The sequence below is a fragment of the Monodelphis domestica genome, chromosome X, assembly GCF_027887165.1.
Source record: "Monodelphis domestica isolate mMonDom1 chromosome X, mMonDom1.pri, whole genome shotgun sequence".
NCBI lineage: Eukaryota > Metazoa > Chordata > Mammalia > Didelphimorphia > Didelphidae > Monodelphis > Monodelphis domestica.
This window is the reverse complement of record NC_077235.1, coordinates 9824714-9841753: the sequence shown is the minus strand read 5'-3', so window position 1 is coordinate 9841753 and position 17040 is coordinate 9824714. Positions and strand designations below refer to the sequence as shown.

The 17040-nt window shown below is 39.0% G+C and overlaps 1 protein-coding gene across 4 annotated transcripts in view; it reads left to right on the top strand.

The window, feature by feature from the left end:
- Window positions 1-17040, top strand: part of CENPI (centromere protein I) — a 60955-nt gene that overhangs the window by 13533 nt on the left and 30382 nt on the right. For all 4 annotated transcript variants that reach the window (XM_056809386.1, XM_001374644.5, XM_007507786.3 and 1 more), the window contains exons 5-8: window positions 2610-2728; window positions 2994-3101; window positions 15156-15204; window positions 15512-15558. In XM_056809386.1, the coding sequence (XP_056665364.1) occupies window positions 2610-2728; window positions 2994-3101; window positions 15156-15204; window positions 15512-15558 (323 nt within the window). The remainder of the gene's footprint in view (window positions 1-2609; window positions 2729-2993; window positions 3102-15155; window positions 15205-15511; window positions 15559-17040) is intronic.

Below are 17040 nucleotides of genomic sequence, written 5' to 3'. Positions count from 1 at the left end.
CGTACACAGTGTTCTCCTGATTCTGCTTATTTCACTCTGCATCAGTTCATATAGGACTTTCTAGTTCTTTCTGAAATCATCTTGTTCATCATTTCTTATAGCACAATAGTATTCCATCACCATCAGATACCACAATTTGTTCAGCCATTCCCCAATGGAAGGGCATCCCCTCATTTTCCAATTTTTTGCCACCACAAAAAGCACAGCTATAAATATTTTTGTACAAACACATTCTTTTCCATTTTTTTTTTATCTCTTTGGGATACAGACCTAGTAGTGGTATTACTGGATCAAAATATATAGCATGCCTTGTTCTTGAAAAAGCCTCGTCAGGTGATCACTTTGTGATCACTGTTCCCTTTCTAGATAGAAATGTTTGCTAATCACCTCTTTAATAATCTATTTCCAAATTTGTTTGGGCTCGATGTGAAACTTATTGGCCTGTGGTTTGCAGATTCCATTCTCTTCTGTTTGGAAAATGGACACGTTTGCCTTTCTTTCTCTAGCCTTCAGTACTCCTGTGCCTCTCCAAAATCACTAGCAATGGCTCAGGAGGCATTTCCATTAGTTTCTTTAATATCTTTGGTTGGAACTGAACAGATCTAGTGCCTTGAACTCCAGAAGGGCAGCATGCTGCTCCCTTAGTCTCTCCTTACTTATCTTCAGCATCAGATTTCTCTTCGCCTTATTTATTTTGTCCTTTCCAGGTTAAAGATCACTCTGTTTCGCAGAGAAAATGGAAGTAACAATCCAATGCTTCTGCCTTCTTTCTATCACCATGGCACAATCTACCCTGAGCAGGAATTTGATCCTTCCTTGATCCTCTTCATTTCCCATATCAAAAAAAATTTTTTTAACCCTAAACCCCTTTGGTTCTTTTTAGATTTCCTTGTTAGCCATAGCTCATTCTGGACATCAGGATGGCTAATAATACCTTCTCTAAGATTTGTTGTATATGAGGGAAAAATGCAAAGTGCTTGGGCTGGAAGCTAGTGCCAAGTTAATAGATAGGAAGCTTGATTAAGACCACATGCCTATGGGGCAAATAGGTAGCTCAGTGAATAGGGCACAGACAGGAGGTCCTGGGTTTAAATCTGCCCTCAGACACTTCCTAGCTGTGAGACTCAGAGCAAGTCACTTAACCCTAATTGCCTAACCCATACTGCTCTTCTGCCTTAAAATCAGTAAGACAGAAGAAGGTAACGGTTTTTTAAAAGGGGAAAAAAGACCATATGCTTACCTACCTTCATGAATTTTGCAGCCCAGTATATATACACACAGAATTATAATACAGAATTAGTACATTTGAGACATAGGAAACCAAGTGCTTTTAAATTGGATAGCATAGCTTGTTACCACCTGGGAGTGGAGGACCAAGGAGGTGTCATCTGAGTCAACTTTTAAAGAATTGGATACAACTGAATAAGTAAAGTATAGGAGAGAGGATATTCCAGGCATAGGAAACATACTGGACTCAAGGAGTCTGGAAGCCTTGGGATATATTCCAGAATCAGAAAATAATTCAGTAATTTAAAGTGTATGTTATATGCGTAGAGGAGGAGAATGAGAAGACAAGAAAGGTAAGTTGGTGCCAGGTTGTGGAAAAATCAAAATTGACTAGGTAAGTAATAAGCCTCTCGTATTCTGAACAAAAGAATGACTAACATTTTAATAGATCTATGACCTCATCAGTGTGTCATTTTCCTCTGTCAAAATAGATCACAGCCCATGTTGTCTTTCCCTCTGTGACTCTTGTCTGTATTTTTCCCCAGACCCTCCCCAAAGGTTAGGTCTAACATGTTGTAGGCCTTTCTCTAATGATAATGAGTTTTTGGCCATGTCAAACTATGAAAGGAGAGATAAGATCATGAAAATCCAAAGGTTGTTGAGGAATCAGGAGGGAGTGAGCACCAAGGGTAATTCTTCAACATTTCTGGAGAAACAAAATCCACGTTGAGAAACTTCTGTAACTAGATTTTAAAAGATGTCCAAAGTTATTGCCATTGCTATCTAGTCACTCTTTCTTTTTCTATTCAGTAACCACCTGACATTTAAGGTAATTGTCCTTGGAGCTCTCTTTCTTCTAGCCCGAGGAATTGAGGTGCAGTGGCAGAATGGAAATTGTTGTGAATGGCATATTTTAATTCTTATAGCCTTGGAGTACATGAGTGGAAGCAGGCTACATGCAAAGCCTTGCTCAAGGCCATATCACTCCTACCACCACATAGGAAGTGGTAGAATGGGATTGGTCAGACACTGGTGTGGGTGGATGTGTGCATATCAGGCTACCTACTGCTTTCAAAGATGTCCATACTTTGTTCTTTTCCCATTCTTTATAAAAGAATTAAGTGCTGGGCCAATGGTTGTTTGTGCTAAGACTTTATTTTAACTTTGTATCCAATACTGTTTTCTAGTGAAGTCAAGGTTAGGGATTGCCTATTGGATTTTTAAAATTATTATTATTCTTTTGCATATGAGGTTTTTTGGTGGGAGTATATGTGTGCATGTGTTTTGGTTGAGACTAGGGATAGGTGCTAGAAAAATAGAGTGATGGGAGAAGAGTCAGGGATTAGAGATGTGCTTTCATCTGAGACTCTTCTGTTTTCTAGCTGAAGCGGTAAAATCTCGGATGTTGAAGTGCCTCATTCCAACAACTCTGATACCTGAAAGTGCTGTGGTTAAAGCTTTCTCGAAGCTTTGTACTCATAATTATTCTAATAGCATCAAGGTAATTGCTTCAATGTTTTTGATGATGAGTCCTTGAAAGACATTCACATGATAATGGCAGTGGTGACTTGTGCAAAAGGTCCCAGTCTGGGAATGAATGACTCAACCTGACTTGACTGAAAGAATTTCGAGTGAGAAATGAAATTCTCTCTGTATGCTAGAATATTGAAGAAATTCAAGTCATTAAACAGTCTCTGGGGAAAGAGTTAAGCTTCTGTGCTTTAGTCACATCTCCTTAAAGGTCAATGTTTTGTCTCTTGGTATAGATAATCTTTTTTCGATGGCTGATTGCAATGTTTGACTTCATTGATCATACGGAAGAAATGAACTCTCTCTATGGCTTCTTTTTTTCCTTTCTGCAAGAAGAAAGTATGGTAAGTAAAAGTAAGATAAGAGAATTGACATACCATGCTTATAGCATTCATATATACTGTATAATAATACATTAACACATCAATGGGATGGTTTCTTCTTTTTTAAAAAATTCAGAACTTAAATAATAGATCAGATGGGCATTTCCACATACCTAGAACAGAAAGAGGAGAGAACTGTACATGAAATATCAACTTTATTATATTTAGCTTGTTTTTCTTTTTATGTATAGAATAAGTTCAACTTGTAGCTTTCAGAGATGGCTTGCTTGTCAGCTTTTTTCTGGCCTTCCTTCTGTTCTCTAGTCTACATGTGTTCTAAAAATGCTTCAATAACACTCTTGTCTTTATTCTCTTTTTATAACTCATAATTTGGGATCCTACCTCAGGGCTATCCCTCCTCACCCTCCCACTGCTTTCATTGGAAGAAAAGAAAAACAAAAAAGACTTTGTGAACAAATAAATAGGGAAAAACAAATTCCCACATTGGCTATGTCTAAAACTTTTATATCTTACTCTGCATGTTGATTCAATAACTCTTCTGTCAAGAGGTGAGTAGTAGGTGTCATCATTAGCCTTCTGGAATTGTAGTTGATCTAATCCTAATCTCTTCCAGATTACTTTATGGTTTTTCCTGCAGCTTTTTTCAGGTTTTAGATTTTGACCTTAGTGTCTATGATCTCTGGGCATGCTACTATGCTGCTATTTTGGTTTGTTTCTTTGTGTTGTATACCTAATCTGTTCCACTAATTGACTTCTCAATTTTTAACCAGTATTGAATTGTTTTGGTGATTACTGCTTTTTGTAGTATACTTTGAGATCTGATACCATCTTTCCCTCCTTTTTTTCCTTATTTCCCTTAAAATTCTTGATCTTTTGTTCCTATAGATGAATTTTATATTTATTTTTTCTAGCTCTTTAGGGCAATGATTCTCAAAAGAATGGTTTGGGAACTCCTGAGGAGACCCTTTGAGGGGGAGCCACAAGGTTAAAACTAAGATATTTTAATTTCTAATGTGATAAATATCAATAGCTAAAAGCCACATAAGTAAAATCTCTTGGGGGAGAGGTCCTCAATTTTTAAGTGTCCTGAGACCAAAAAATTTAAAAACTGCTGCTGTAGGGGGCAGGTAGGTGGTTCAGTTGATTGAGAGCTAGGCCTAGAGACCAGAGATTCTAATCTGTCTTCAGGCACTTCCTAGCTGTGTGACTCTGGACGAGTCGCTTAACCTCTATTGCTTAGCCCTTACTGCTTTTCTGCCTTGGAACCAATACACAATATTGATTCTAAGATGGAAGGTGAGGTTTAAAAAAAAAACTGCTGCTTTAAAATAATTGGAGTTTGATTGATATAGCATTGAATAAGTAATTAGAGACTATTGTCATTGTTTTTGTTGGTTTGGCTACCCATGAACAATTCACATTCTTCCAATGGCCTGTCTTTATTTCTCTAAAGAACATTTCATAGTAGCAATCATAGTTCCTGTGGGCCTTGGTAGATAATTGTTATTCAGTTGATTCAATCGTATCTGATTCTTGGTGATCCCCCCATTTGGAGTTTTCTTGGCAATGATATCAGAGTGGTTTGCCGTTTCCTTCTCCAATTCATTTTATAAATAAGGAAACTGAGGCAAACAGGGAGAAGTGACTTGTGCAGGGTCACATAGCTAATAAGTGTTTGAGGCCAGATTTTAACCCAGAAAGATGAATCTTCCCGATTATCCAGGCTCAGTGCTCTATCCAACTACCTAGTTGCCCTTGAAAGTTAGTCCCTCCTACTATTTTATGCCTTAACTTATATTCAGCTAAAATGGAAATAATTCACATATTTTGAGTGGAATTTTTTTTCTTTCTCCTCTGGGTTTTGTTGATAACATACAGAAATGCCAATAACTTATATAGGTTTGTTTTATATTGTACAACTGCTAAATATATTATTTCAGCTAATTTTTAGTTGATTTTTTTGGGCATTCAGGGTAGACCATATCATCTACAGAAAGTGATAGTTTTGTTTTCTCTTTGCTTGTTTTTAGTTTTCCTTTGAACTAGCATTTCTAGCTCTTTTAAGTACTGTTGATGATAATGAACATTTTTACCAGTGATGTTATTATTATTAGCAAGGCCTTTAACCTCTCTTGCATATAATTGTTGTTCTTGCTTTTACATAGATACTGCTTCGTATATTAAAGAAAAGTCCTTTTATTCTTATGTTTTCTGGTTGTTTTTTAAATAGAAAAGAAGTTTGGATTTTGTCAAAAAGCTTTTTTAGCATTTACTGGTATATTTATGTGGTTTTCATTGTTTTTCTTATTTTTATGGCTTATTATGCATGTAATTTTCTCTATACTGAACCACCCATGCATTCCTGATATAAACACAACCTATGCAACCTAGTCACATTGTATAGTTTTTTTAATGTATTAATGTATAATGTATTTTAATGTAATATATTTTACCCAATATTTTAAAAGCATTGTTCTTGAGGGATATTAATCTATAGTCTCTCTTCTGTGCTTTGTCTTCCTCAAGCTTATGTAGCAAGGCTATGCTTGTATCTTAAAAAGAGTTCGAAAGGGTCTATTCTTATTTTGCTGCTGCTGCTACTACTACTACTACTACTACTACTAGATAGTGCTTATCATATGCCAGGCACTATACTAAGGTTTTTACAAATATTATATCACTTGATCATCACAACAGCTGTAGGAGGAAGTTGCTATTATTATCCCCATTTTACAAATGAGGAAACTAAGGCAAACAAGTGGCTTCTTGATTGTCATTCCTTTTAGTGAATTTTTAGCATTTTAACTGGCATGTCTGCTAGGAGTCTGGGCTCCTCTAGGTTCTTACATACCACCATCTTTCCACAATTCCCATAGCCTAGCACCTTGTTGGTGAACCTTTTCCGAGTTTGAGTGTCCAGAGGGCAAATTCAAGCTGTCTATGAACCCCTAGATTACCAGAGAGAATTGAGGGAGAAAGTGCTTGCTCTGGGTGGCTGAATAGAGGGGAAGGGTATGCAAAATATATCCTTGGGTGCTGGAAAGAGGGGGAATGGAACAGCTCCCTGAGTGTGGGCTCTGCATGTATGCCACATCTTTGCCAACACTGCTCTAGCACATGTTATTTGCATTAGAATTACATTCAGCAAGCATGTTGGGCAGGTAGACCTGAGTTCCAAGCCAGCCTCACATGCTTACTGGCTGTGTGATTCTTGGTAAATCTCTTAATCTCTTTGTGCCTCAGTTTCCTCATCTGTAAAATATTATTGTAATAGCCCCTACCCCTCAGGGTCATTAGATGAGTTAGCATATGTAAAATGTTATTTAAATGTTCACAGTTATTATTATTAAGCATAAGTATATATAAAAATATAAAAATAGACCAAGTAATAGTTTAATACAATATATAACACAGAATGTCTCCAAACACATATGATAGCACTAGTCTGTGGAAGATCCTGGCAAGTGTAGTTGTTTTCTTTTTTATCTTTGTAGCCTCAGCTCCTAACACAGTTTTGAGCACATAGACAGTGCCTAAATAATGCTTGAAGAATTGTGCTGGTTTGCACATAATAACTGAACATGTAGGTCACATGTATAAACATGCCAAAACATAACACATGTTCATCTTGAAAATGGGGGAAATGATGCCTATAGCCGTGATGGTAAACCTATGGCTCGGTTGCCAAAGATGGCATGCGGAACGCTCTCTGTGCACACATGGTGGCTGCATGCCACCCTCTCCCTCTTCACACCTGATGACATTTTTTCACATCACCCACCCCTCTGCCCAGCAGCCCAATGGGAGCACTTTCTCCCTCCCCTGTGTGGGGTAAGGGGGTGGGGCTGGGCATACCCATCCTGTTTGGGGGGGGGTGGCACTCAGTTGGGGGGGGGCAGTGGGCCCAGCACTCCATCTCTAAAAGTTTTGCCATCACTGCCCTGTAGCAAGTGTACATAATAGAGTAAAAAATGATTGTAGTTACTCATAAAGCCCAGGTTTACTTTACTATGGGCCCAGTCCCTGCACTTCCCCAGTGACCTATTTATTGTAAGCTCTCTCCTCCAACTCTCTATAGATCTGTTGCTTTGCTCTTCTAATGCTGAATGTGTTGATAATCTAGCCCAACAGTTCTCAAAAAGTGTGGTCTAGACCTCCTAGGGGATACCTATGACCCTTTCAGGAGGTCTTTGAGGTCAAAACTATTTTCATAATAATATTAAGATGTTTTCATTTCAAATACAATAAATGCAGGTAAACTCACATAAACAAAAGCTCTTTGAGGGAATCTTCAATATTTTTTGAGTGTGTAAGGAAATCCTAAGACCAAAAAGTTTGAGAACTACTGATTCTAGCTAATTCTCCACATTTAATAGTACCTGGCACATAGTAGGTGCTATATAAATGCTTCTTTCCTTCCTTCTATTGGGGCCCATAGTTCTAATATTGAGTTTTCATGTGGCCTAGTCTGACTATTGTTTTCTCTAGCCCCACACAAGGCAGACTCTGTTGGGGCATCATCTAGAGTAAGTCCATCCATGCCTGTTTTATCACTGTAGTTTAAGAGCTGTTCTAATACAACCCATCCATTGCTTATCCAGGATTCCTGAGAGCTTCAGAATTAGGATCATGGGAGGTGATCACATTTGATTTATATCATATGTGCTGCTTGTTGTTTGAAGGTTCCTAGATACCATTTTACTTGCTATTTTTAGCAAATTATTCTCACTACAGTGTGAGATCATGTGAAAAATTGCTTTTCCAAAAAGGAAGGACATTTGAAGGGGCTCAAAGTCAGTGGTTTTTTATTTAGATACTGACCCTTGCATGCTTTAATTCTAGTGTTTGCATTAAGAGGATTCATGTCTGAGGGGGACCGAGTTATTGTATGTAAACAGAAATGAGACAGGTTTGGCCTCTTTTTTTTCTTCTAGCCATCCTTTGTTCCTAGTTTGTCTTCTAGGGCCAAATAAAACACATACCGTCCTTCTCTTGAAGATAACTCCCCTGTCTCTCCCTAAGTCTTCCCTTCTCTAGGGGAAATAGCTCCATTTCTTTCCAACAGTCCTCTGGTGGCCTGAGCTCTAGGCCCTTCAGCATCCTGGTTGCCTTTCTGTTAGTGCTCTCTGGCTTGTCACTGACCTCCCTAAACTTTGGAGCCTGGACCTGAGCTCAGGACCTTGGATGTGTTTTGATCAGTACAGAGGACAACAGAACTGCCACTTGGACCTCTTGAATGCATTAGTCATCCCATCAACCTGTTGGCACACATTGAGTTTGCTACCCATTCAAAGTCAAGCCAAATGGCATGCTTACTCATGTTTCCCCTGCTCCATTCTTGAATATTGTTGATTTTTAACCCTAGTATAGGTTACTACATTGGCATCAGTTCAATTCGATATCAATACTCTGTCAAGATCTTTTTGGAACTGGTTGCTGTGTTGTCTTGTATGTGAATTTAATGGAAATCGTATTCCTTAATCTGTTTGAAAATCCATTTTGATCATTGTCAGCCCCACCCTTTGACTGGGCACCTCTTGGCATCCTGGCCACTTGGAAGGGGCTGGTTTTAATCTCAAGCAATTTGTGGTATCTGAAAGATGGGGCTTCAACCCAGACTGAAGTTAAGTCTGTCCGACCAGAGAAACCCAGATGGGGGTGGCCTAAATGGCTTTAGAAGAAAGGGAGCTGGGGATGGGGAAGTGAGCTCTATTTTTGGATTTTTGACTCTTGGGGAGCTGGGGCTGGAGACTCTTGCTGGTGCAGCAGCTTTTGACTAATGGATGGAGACAATATGGCAAACTCAAATTAATTAGGTGTGGCTACGTGATCGTGTGATTTTTCTCTTTCTCTCTAACCTTTACTAATAATTATAAATTAATATACAATATCCAGAGAATTATGATAATAACTTGGTGATCCACAAATTGGGAAACTGATCCTCTCTTGCCTTTTCTTTTATCTCAGTTTTTCCTGGTCACATAAGAGTGGCTTCCAGGTAGAGTAGAATTTTTATTTATTTTTTTTCCGGGTTCCTGAAAAGCCAAGATTGTCAAGAAGCTTTGGGTAAGATGATTATTTTTTCACGTGTATTTTGCCAGGGTTTTTTTGGTTTTTGTCTTCCATTTTGGTTGGGGAGTGTTGCTGTAGAAAAGTGAAGAGCCTTTAATCTAGCCGTAAGTGTGTGAATTTAATAAAGAGACACCTAGTCTATCTCCCCTCTTTCTTTAAATTTAAACTGTGCTTAGGCAATTGGCTTATATTGTCTTTAGAACTCATAAGCAGGCTTCTTTCTTTCTCTGTATCCCAAAGCTGGTAGTAGTTGGAGCTGCCTTTCTAGTGTCACGTATGAATGAGATTGTCATGGGAAGAATCTCTTACCTATGGCCATGCTCCAGGGTGTAAGACAGCAAACTTATTTAAAGGACACATTTCTATCAGTTGCTAAGCACTCCCCCTGTCCCTCAGGATCTACATTTCCGTAAAAAGAGTGACAAAAGAGATGCTGGTGTTTTAGGATATGGAGCCAGGAGCTCTGGTAGAAGATTTGGGGTGCTTGGGGAGACTTCTAGCATGAGAGGTCCTTAGAAGAGACTGACCACCCCTGCAGCCCCCCCAAGATATGGAATCTTGAACTGGTCTTTTCCATAATTGAATGTGGTTACTTACTTTGCCGCCTGCCATTCCAATCATCCCATCTTTTTCTGCTTTTTGGTTGGTCATAGGCTTTGTCTGTAGCTAGTTAAAATGAGTTTCAAATGAATAGGACCAAATTGTACCCACTAAAGAGGTATTCATGAACACAAGATAGAAAATTACCTCTAATGCTTTTCCTCATCATTTACTAGGACAGTTATTAGAAAGGTTTTTTTAAAACAAGCTCTCACATACCAATTCTCAGAAAATCATCTTCTATAATTTCTCATATGTCTCCATTTGCACAAAGAGCATGCCCTGCTTACTCATAGCCTGCTCTACCAGCAGGCATTGTCTAACATTGTATCCTGCTGTGTTTCAGATCGAGGAGTCTTATATACAAAGTTGAGCATGGGCTGACTGGGACAGTGCTGGTCCAGTCTTGTGTGGCTTGGCCCTCCACACATGAAAATCACAACCCTTCTAGAAATTAGATATATTTTTAAAAACCTTTATCTTCCAATTGGAATCAATACTATGTAATGGTTCCAAGGTAGAAGAGTGGTAAGGGCTAGGCAATGGGGTTGAAGTGACTTGACAGGGTCACACAGCTAGGAAGTGTCTGAGGCCAGATTTGAACCTAGGACCTCCCATCTCTAGATCTGGCTCTCAATCCACTGAGCCACCGAGTTACCCCTGAAATTAGACAGTCTTTGAGAATTCTTTATCACTGGCCAATCTGGTGATCACCTTCTCTTTGCTTAGCTAGGCTGGGCCTGATTTAATAACCTGATTTCTAGTCCTTTACTGGGACTCTCCTTCAAATCTTTCTCATTTGTTATGACCTGCCACAGACTTGCTTCACTGGAAGAGGTCTTAAGAACTTAAGATTCCTTTGCTATCAATGAAGGTCCATAGGACTAACCAAGAGCTTGATATGGCTTAGTCTGTACTCTGTCCATCACCTCTCTGTCATCACCAGGCCTCTAGAATCATGGTTGGTTATTGCATTGATAAGATGTGCTTACAGCTTCCAAAATCATTGTTTGTTTCTTTAGTGTTGAGGGATTTCCCACCTTTTCCCCTTGGAAATGCCTCTGTCCTATGGCTGACCCTTCCCTAGTTTAGGTGAATTCCTGTCAGGAATCTCCTTTTGAGGAAGCTGGATCACCTTCAGCTCACTACTTGCCTTTCCCCCTCTCCTGCATTTCCTGCTTTTCTCACACCTTACCCCTATGTATGTGATACTTTTATTGTTCATATGTCTTTTTCTTTTTCAATTAACTAAAATTTATTTTTTTCCTGCCTTTCTCTTTTTCAGCTATCTTTCATTCCCTTCCCCTAGTTTCTAGAATATAAGCTTTTGAAGGTAGGGACTGTTTTTTGTCTGGTTTGGAGTTTTTTGTTTGTTTGTTTTTGCTTGTATTTGTATTCTCAGCACTTAGCACCAAGCCTGGCACAAAAGTAAGTGCTTAATAAATCTTCTTCTCTCTTATAAATTGTATTCTTTTCTATTTCAAAGTGTCTGCTTTGTCTGGCCTTTTCATCAGAAATTCTTAGATTTCTTAAAGATTGATTTTTCCTATAATATTTTTTATGTTCTAAAAACTACAACACTTACATTCTATTTGGCCAGATTGTTCAATTTTGTTCTGTCCATTCTTCTGTTTGGCCATTATTCTTGGTTATAGGCCTTTTGTCTTTTGCCTTTGGGGACATCATTTTCCAAAATTTCATTTTTTTTTTAATAGTGGCAGTTTTGTGGGATCCTGACTGCTACTCGTTGGTACTTAAATTCTTCCTTTTTGGATTCTTTTAGCATTTATTCTTTGACCTGAAAGCCCTGGATTTTGTATTCCTGGGAGTTCTTGTTTTGAATTTTCTTTCAATTTATTCTTCCTTTGGTATTAAGAGATCCAGGCCAATTCATTTCTAATTTCCTTAAAAGTGAAGTGTGTGTGTGTGTGTGTGTGTGTGTGTGTGTGTGTGTGTGTGTGTGTGTGGTAAGGGGGCAAGGAGGTTATTTTTTAAAGGGTTGGACTTGATTATTTAAGAGTTTAGTCGCCAGGAATCTAATTAATTCCAAAGAAATTTTATTTACAATTTATTTACAAAATGTAGAAAGAGTGAAGCAAGAAATCAGAGAGAGGATAAGGTCAGATATCTAGCCTGAACACTAAGTAATTTACTCCTGGCCCCTGGCTCAAAACCAGGACTGGAGAGTTGGTCCTTAGCTGGCCTCAGCAAAGCCAAGGACCTGGGGAAGTCTCTCCTGAGGCTAGTCTCTTCAGAAAAATATCTAGGAAGAGTCAGCTTTTCCACTGGTCACGAGTCAGTCCAGTCAGGAGATCCTTCTGTCCCTCTTCACCAGCCATAACTCGAAAGCATGAAGAATTGACTCCAGCAGAAGTGGAAGTCCAAGTTGAACTCCACTTCAAGAATCCCCAACTCTGTTTAGCACTCTCCCTTTGAAAGGCATTTTCTCTTGCGTCACTTCCCCTAATTCCACGTCTACCAATCACAGCTGACACTCTGCTCTAGAACTGCCCAGAAGGCAGTTAGTCGATTCTGATTCGTTACCCACCATCGTACACTTGGGTCACAGACCTCCCACTTCGTGATTAAGTGGGATATTTGCACTTTTGGTGATTGAATCTAAAAATAGGCAGGTCTCCATAATTAACTTTTAAGTAGTGTGTTTACACTTATGGGGATTAAAATCTAAAAATAGACAAGTGTTACAATTTAATCTTCATAATCAGGAGAGAGTTAATATTTTCATTGTTATAATCAGGGGAGAATTAAATTTAATCTTCACCGTGTATGTGTTGGTCATGATTTTCAGGTAGTCTAATGATTCTTAGATTATCTCTTTTTGAGTTATTTTCCAGGTCAGTGGTTTTCAATAATATTAACCCTACATTTTCTTCTATTTGTTCAGTCTTTTAATTTTAATATTTTTTGTTGCCTTATATATTTGTTTTCTTTTGGCCCGTTTTCCTTTTGAGGAAATTCTTTTCTAAGGTATTGATTCTCCTTGACATTTTTTCCTCTCTAGCTGTTTGATTTTGTATCTCTTCTTCCATTTCTTGCAGGTACTTTTATAGTCTTTTTGGTGAGGATATTCTTTTCATTGAGGTTCTAACTTGGAATTTTTGTGGAGTTTTTATCTTCTTGTGGATATATTCATTAGGCTCCTCTTAGTCCAAGTTTTTTCTTTATGGTGATTTCTCCTTTTTACTCATATATCCAGCCTCGATTTCTAGATTGAGGCTCGGCTAGTGTTTGATTCTTACTCCAACTTCCTTACTCGTATATGGTGATTCTGAGTTCAGAGGCCCTGCCACAACATCTGCAGGAATAGTCTGGCCTTGTCTCTGATGTGGTTTAGAGTGAACTGTTTGATGCAAAAATCTTAAGGGTTTCTCTTCAGCATGTTGGCAGTTGGTCGTGTGCTTCATGGGCTACATTGCCACTTATTTTTTTAATGGTGCTTTTTTCCCCCTGGAAAATCAGTTGCATCTAATTTGGATTGTAGTCCAAGTTTTCAGTACTTTAGCTGTAATAGTTAACAGTTCTACTCTTGGGCAAATATTTAGTTCCTAAATTTGAAGCCTGTTAGGAAAGGCACTGAAGTCCTTCACAGATAAGGTACTGAGATATTGTTTGGCAATGTTCTTTGAGGCATTGTACATATATTTCTGAGTGAAAGCTTAATTATATACTTTGAGTCATGTCAGAAGTTATAATGGGTAGAAGCTGTTTGGGAAGAGGCAAGCTTTTATAAGAACTATTATATTTCGTATAAAATTTGTTTGGCTTGCTTAAAAATGAATGGTTAGTAAGGAGAAAACTGAATTGAAACATATATCTAAATACAGTGCATTTAGAATGATAATGTAACCCAATGGAATTACTTATCAACTCTGGGAGGGAGGAGAGAAGAGGGGAGAGAGAACATGAATCATGTGATTTTGGAAAACCTATGTGTAAATTTGTTATTTGGACGAAATAAAGATTTTTAAAATTTCAGGACATTTAAAATTATCTCTCAGGTCTCAGAATAAATTTGCATGTTCCAGGGTTGTAATGAACAAGAAATACTAAGTACTTGATGGCCTAGTCAGTTATTGATCAAGCATTTAATTAGATTCTTTTGTGTGCTAGGCTCTGAGGATATAAAGTCAAAAGAGTTCCTACCCTCAAGGAGCTTATTCTAACAGCAGGGACAACCTACAGATACAGGTTAGCCTTGGAGAAGAAGAAATTAGCCATTTATAATGAAGGGTGTGGGGGACCAGGAAAGGCTTCACGTAGAAGAAGCTACATCTTGAACAAAGGATTTTGTTTGTTTGAATCCTTGAACACAAGGATTCCCAAAGGTAGAAATGAGGGGAATGAGTTTCTAGAGATGGGGGATACCCAGTGCAAAGACATGGAGGTAGGTATTGTGTGTGAAGGAAAACAAGAAAGCTACAAACAAAAGAAAGCAAGTAAGTGTTTATTGATTGCCGCCTACTACATTCCAGGTACTATGCCAAGTGCTTTACACATATTGTTTGATCCTCACAACAGTCCTGTGAACTAGGTGCTATTTCATCACACCGGTTTTGTAGATGCGTGAATTTCTTTTGCATTATTTCCAACTTTTCCTCCCAGAAGGCTTCCATCTTTTTGGTCATTTCTGATTCAAATTCTTCATGGGTTTGTGGAAAGTTTTCATTTCCTTTGGAAGATTTTGGAGCATTTTCTTTTATATCTTCTTCTATCTCCTCTGTATTTTGTATTTTGGCTCCATAGAATGTGTCCAAAGTCGCCCCTTTCTTCTTATTTTTCTTGGTATTTGGGGGCTTTTGTGCTTCTGTGGAGTTTGCCATCTCTGAATGGGGAGGATTAGCTTTTCTTATCTCTGTCTGGTGTTCAGAGGCTTTAGTCCTGGGCAGATTGTCGGTTCTATGAGCTTTCCCTGGGTTAAATTGAGTATGCCTCACTGGAACTGGAGTGGAAGGGTCGGACCAGGGGGCCACACTCTCCCCCGGCTCTCTGGGTCTGGTTGCTTTCCGGAAGTTGCCTTCAGAATAGCTGGCCGTGAGGCTGTTTTGTCGGCCTGCGGGGGGATGGGCTGCGGCTTCCCGGAGCTCCGCTGGCAGTGACTTTCACTGAGACTTGGATTGTACCATGGGTTACGATGCAGCCTTTGGGTTAGTCAAAAACTATCGCTTATCCTTGTTCTGTGACTGCCCACAGATACTTCTGTGCAGGGAGGTCATTGTTGATAAAGGACTGATGTCTCCTCATACCCCTCATGAACCTCTCCCTTTCCTTGAGGGAATGATTTCATTCAGGAAGTTTAAAAGCTCAGGTAAAACATGTGCCTATAGTATTGGATTGCTTTTTATTGGTGCTCTTTCTTCACAGAGTTGTTACGTCTGTCACTTATTGTATCTGCTGACCAAGAGGGAAAATGGTAAGTATTCTTACTGTTTGTGTTCCTTTTTGGCTGTTGATTCTGCAGGGCCAGTTCCCCAGACTTGGAGAATTATTCTGTGCTCATTGGCAAAGCTTCTGATGGCAATTTCTCATTGCTTTTTTTTGTCTGGGAGCAGATTCTGGGGCAGAAAGGACCATTATAATTCTGTACCCATGGCCCTATTTGTAGAATCATGTGGAATGAACTGAATCTCATAGAAAGTTGGTTGAATGCTTGCTTAAATTTTGTTTTTATTCTTCCCCATCGTGTCTGACACCTTTTTGCTTCTTTTGCTTTTTTCTAGTCAAACCCTTTCGTGTGAGGAGATTGCTTGACTTCCAGTCCAAGGTGGTAAGTAGACTTAGAGTGGCCAGCGAAACATTAGGTAAGAACATGGGCAACTGGTGGTCTTTGTGTGATAGCAGAAGGTTCCTGGACACCAGCTTTAGGCAGTAAGGATTACTGGCCCCTGTACTACTCAGTTCTTACTCCATCAAAATTGCTTTAGCCCAAGAGACAATACCATTTGCACATAAACATTTTTATTTGATAATGACAGTACTTGCGTTGTCGAGGTTACTGTGTCAGAGGGCATAAGCTGTAAGTCTGTGTGTGACAACTTCAAAAGCAAATACAGACTGTTCCAGAAGTCAATGTAATAGCTTCAAATTGAACTAAGACTTTTGAGTAATCCTGTATTTATTATGCAGCTGCCATGTGCCAGGCATGGTACTGAGCCCTGGGGGAGACAAAGGCAAGAAACAAAATATTCCTTGTTCTCAAGGAACTTATATTTCTATTCTCTGCTGCCTTGGAACCCATATATAGTAATAATTCTAAGACAGAAGGAAAGGGCTTTAAAAACAACCAACCAACCAAGAAATGCCCCCATTTCTCTACTGAAGTAGGTAGTCTAAATAGTATTTTCATTTTACAGTTGATGAAGAAGCAGCTCAGGGATGTGGAATCACTTGTACTGGGCTGCATATTTTAAGAGTTTTCAATTCAATTAAGTTGAATTTATCTATATTTTTAAAAAGTAATTTGAATACCTTTCCAATTTGTTTGAAGGGATATAATATTCTGAATAATCAGATATGCCAAAGGTACAGTTGCCAAGTAAGAATAACTTCTCATCTGGGATTGTTGTAGATTTAGTTACAACCAGGGTCTCCATTAAATGGAAGCTACATGGCAGGTGCTTTGCCCCAGTGCGACATTTGCCAGTGGCCATTCTCCCACTGTTCTCCTGGCATGTGCCTCTTCCCCTACTCTTCTTTTGTTTCTCCTTTGGCATTTAAGTCGAGTGGGGAAAATCTCTATCCTTGAGTGTGTCACCAGTGGGATTATGGTAGAGAAGTATTGAAATCCAGTAGAGAGACAAAGGGATAACTTTGGCATCAGGAAACCCTTCTAGGGACTTAACCATGCCCATCCCTCACCCTCTTCGTGTCTCAAAGACTCTCTGGCAATGGAAGTTGCTGCTTTGCTTTGGCACAGAGGTTTCTATACTAAGTTCCTACACCAATTAAATCACAAATCTGGATGTAAATGAGTATGAAAGAGTATAATCAAGTGGAAAGAACTCTTCATTTAGAAGTGGGATGTCTGATTTTGAGCCCACATTTAGAGACTTCTGAGCTCCACATCTGAGCAATCATGCCGCTTTCCTGAGCTTCCATGTCTTTCTCTATGGCATGGAAGTCAGGATCCTTGTACAACTTTTCTCACCATGGGGTTACTGAGGGAAGAGCTTTGTATCCTTCTGACCTTGGCCCTTTTCTCCCTCTAGATTGTTTCACTTGGTGATCTCCCCAGCCCCCAAGGATTTAA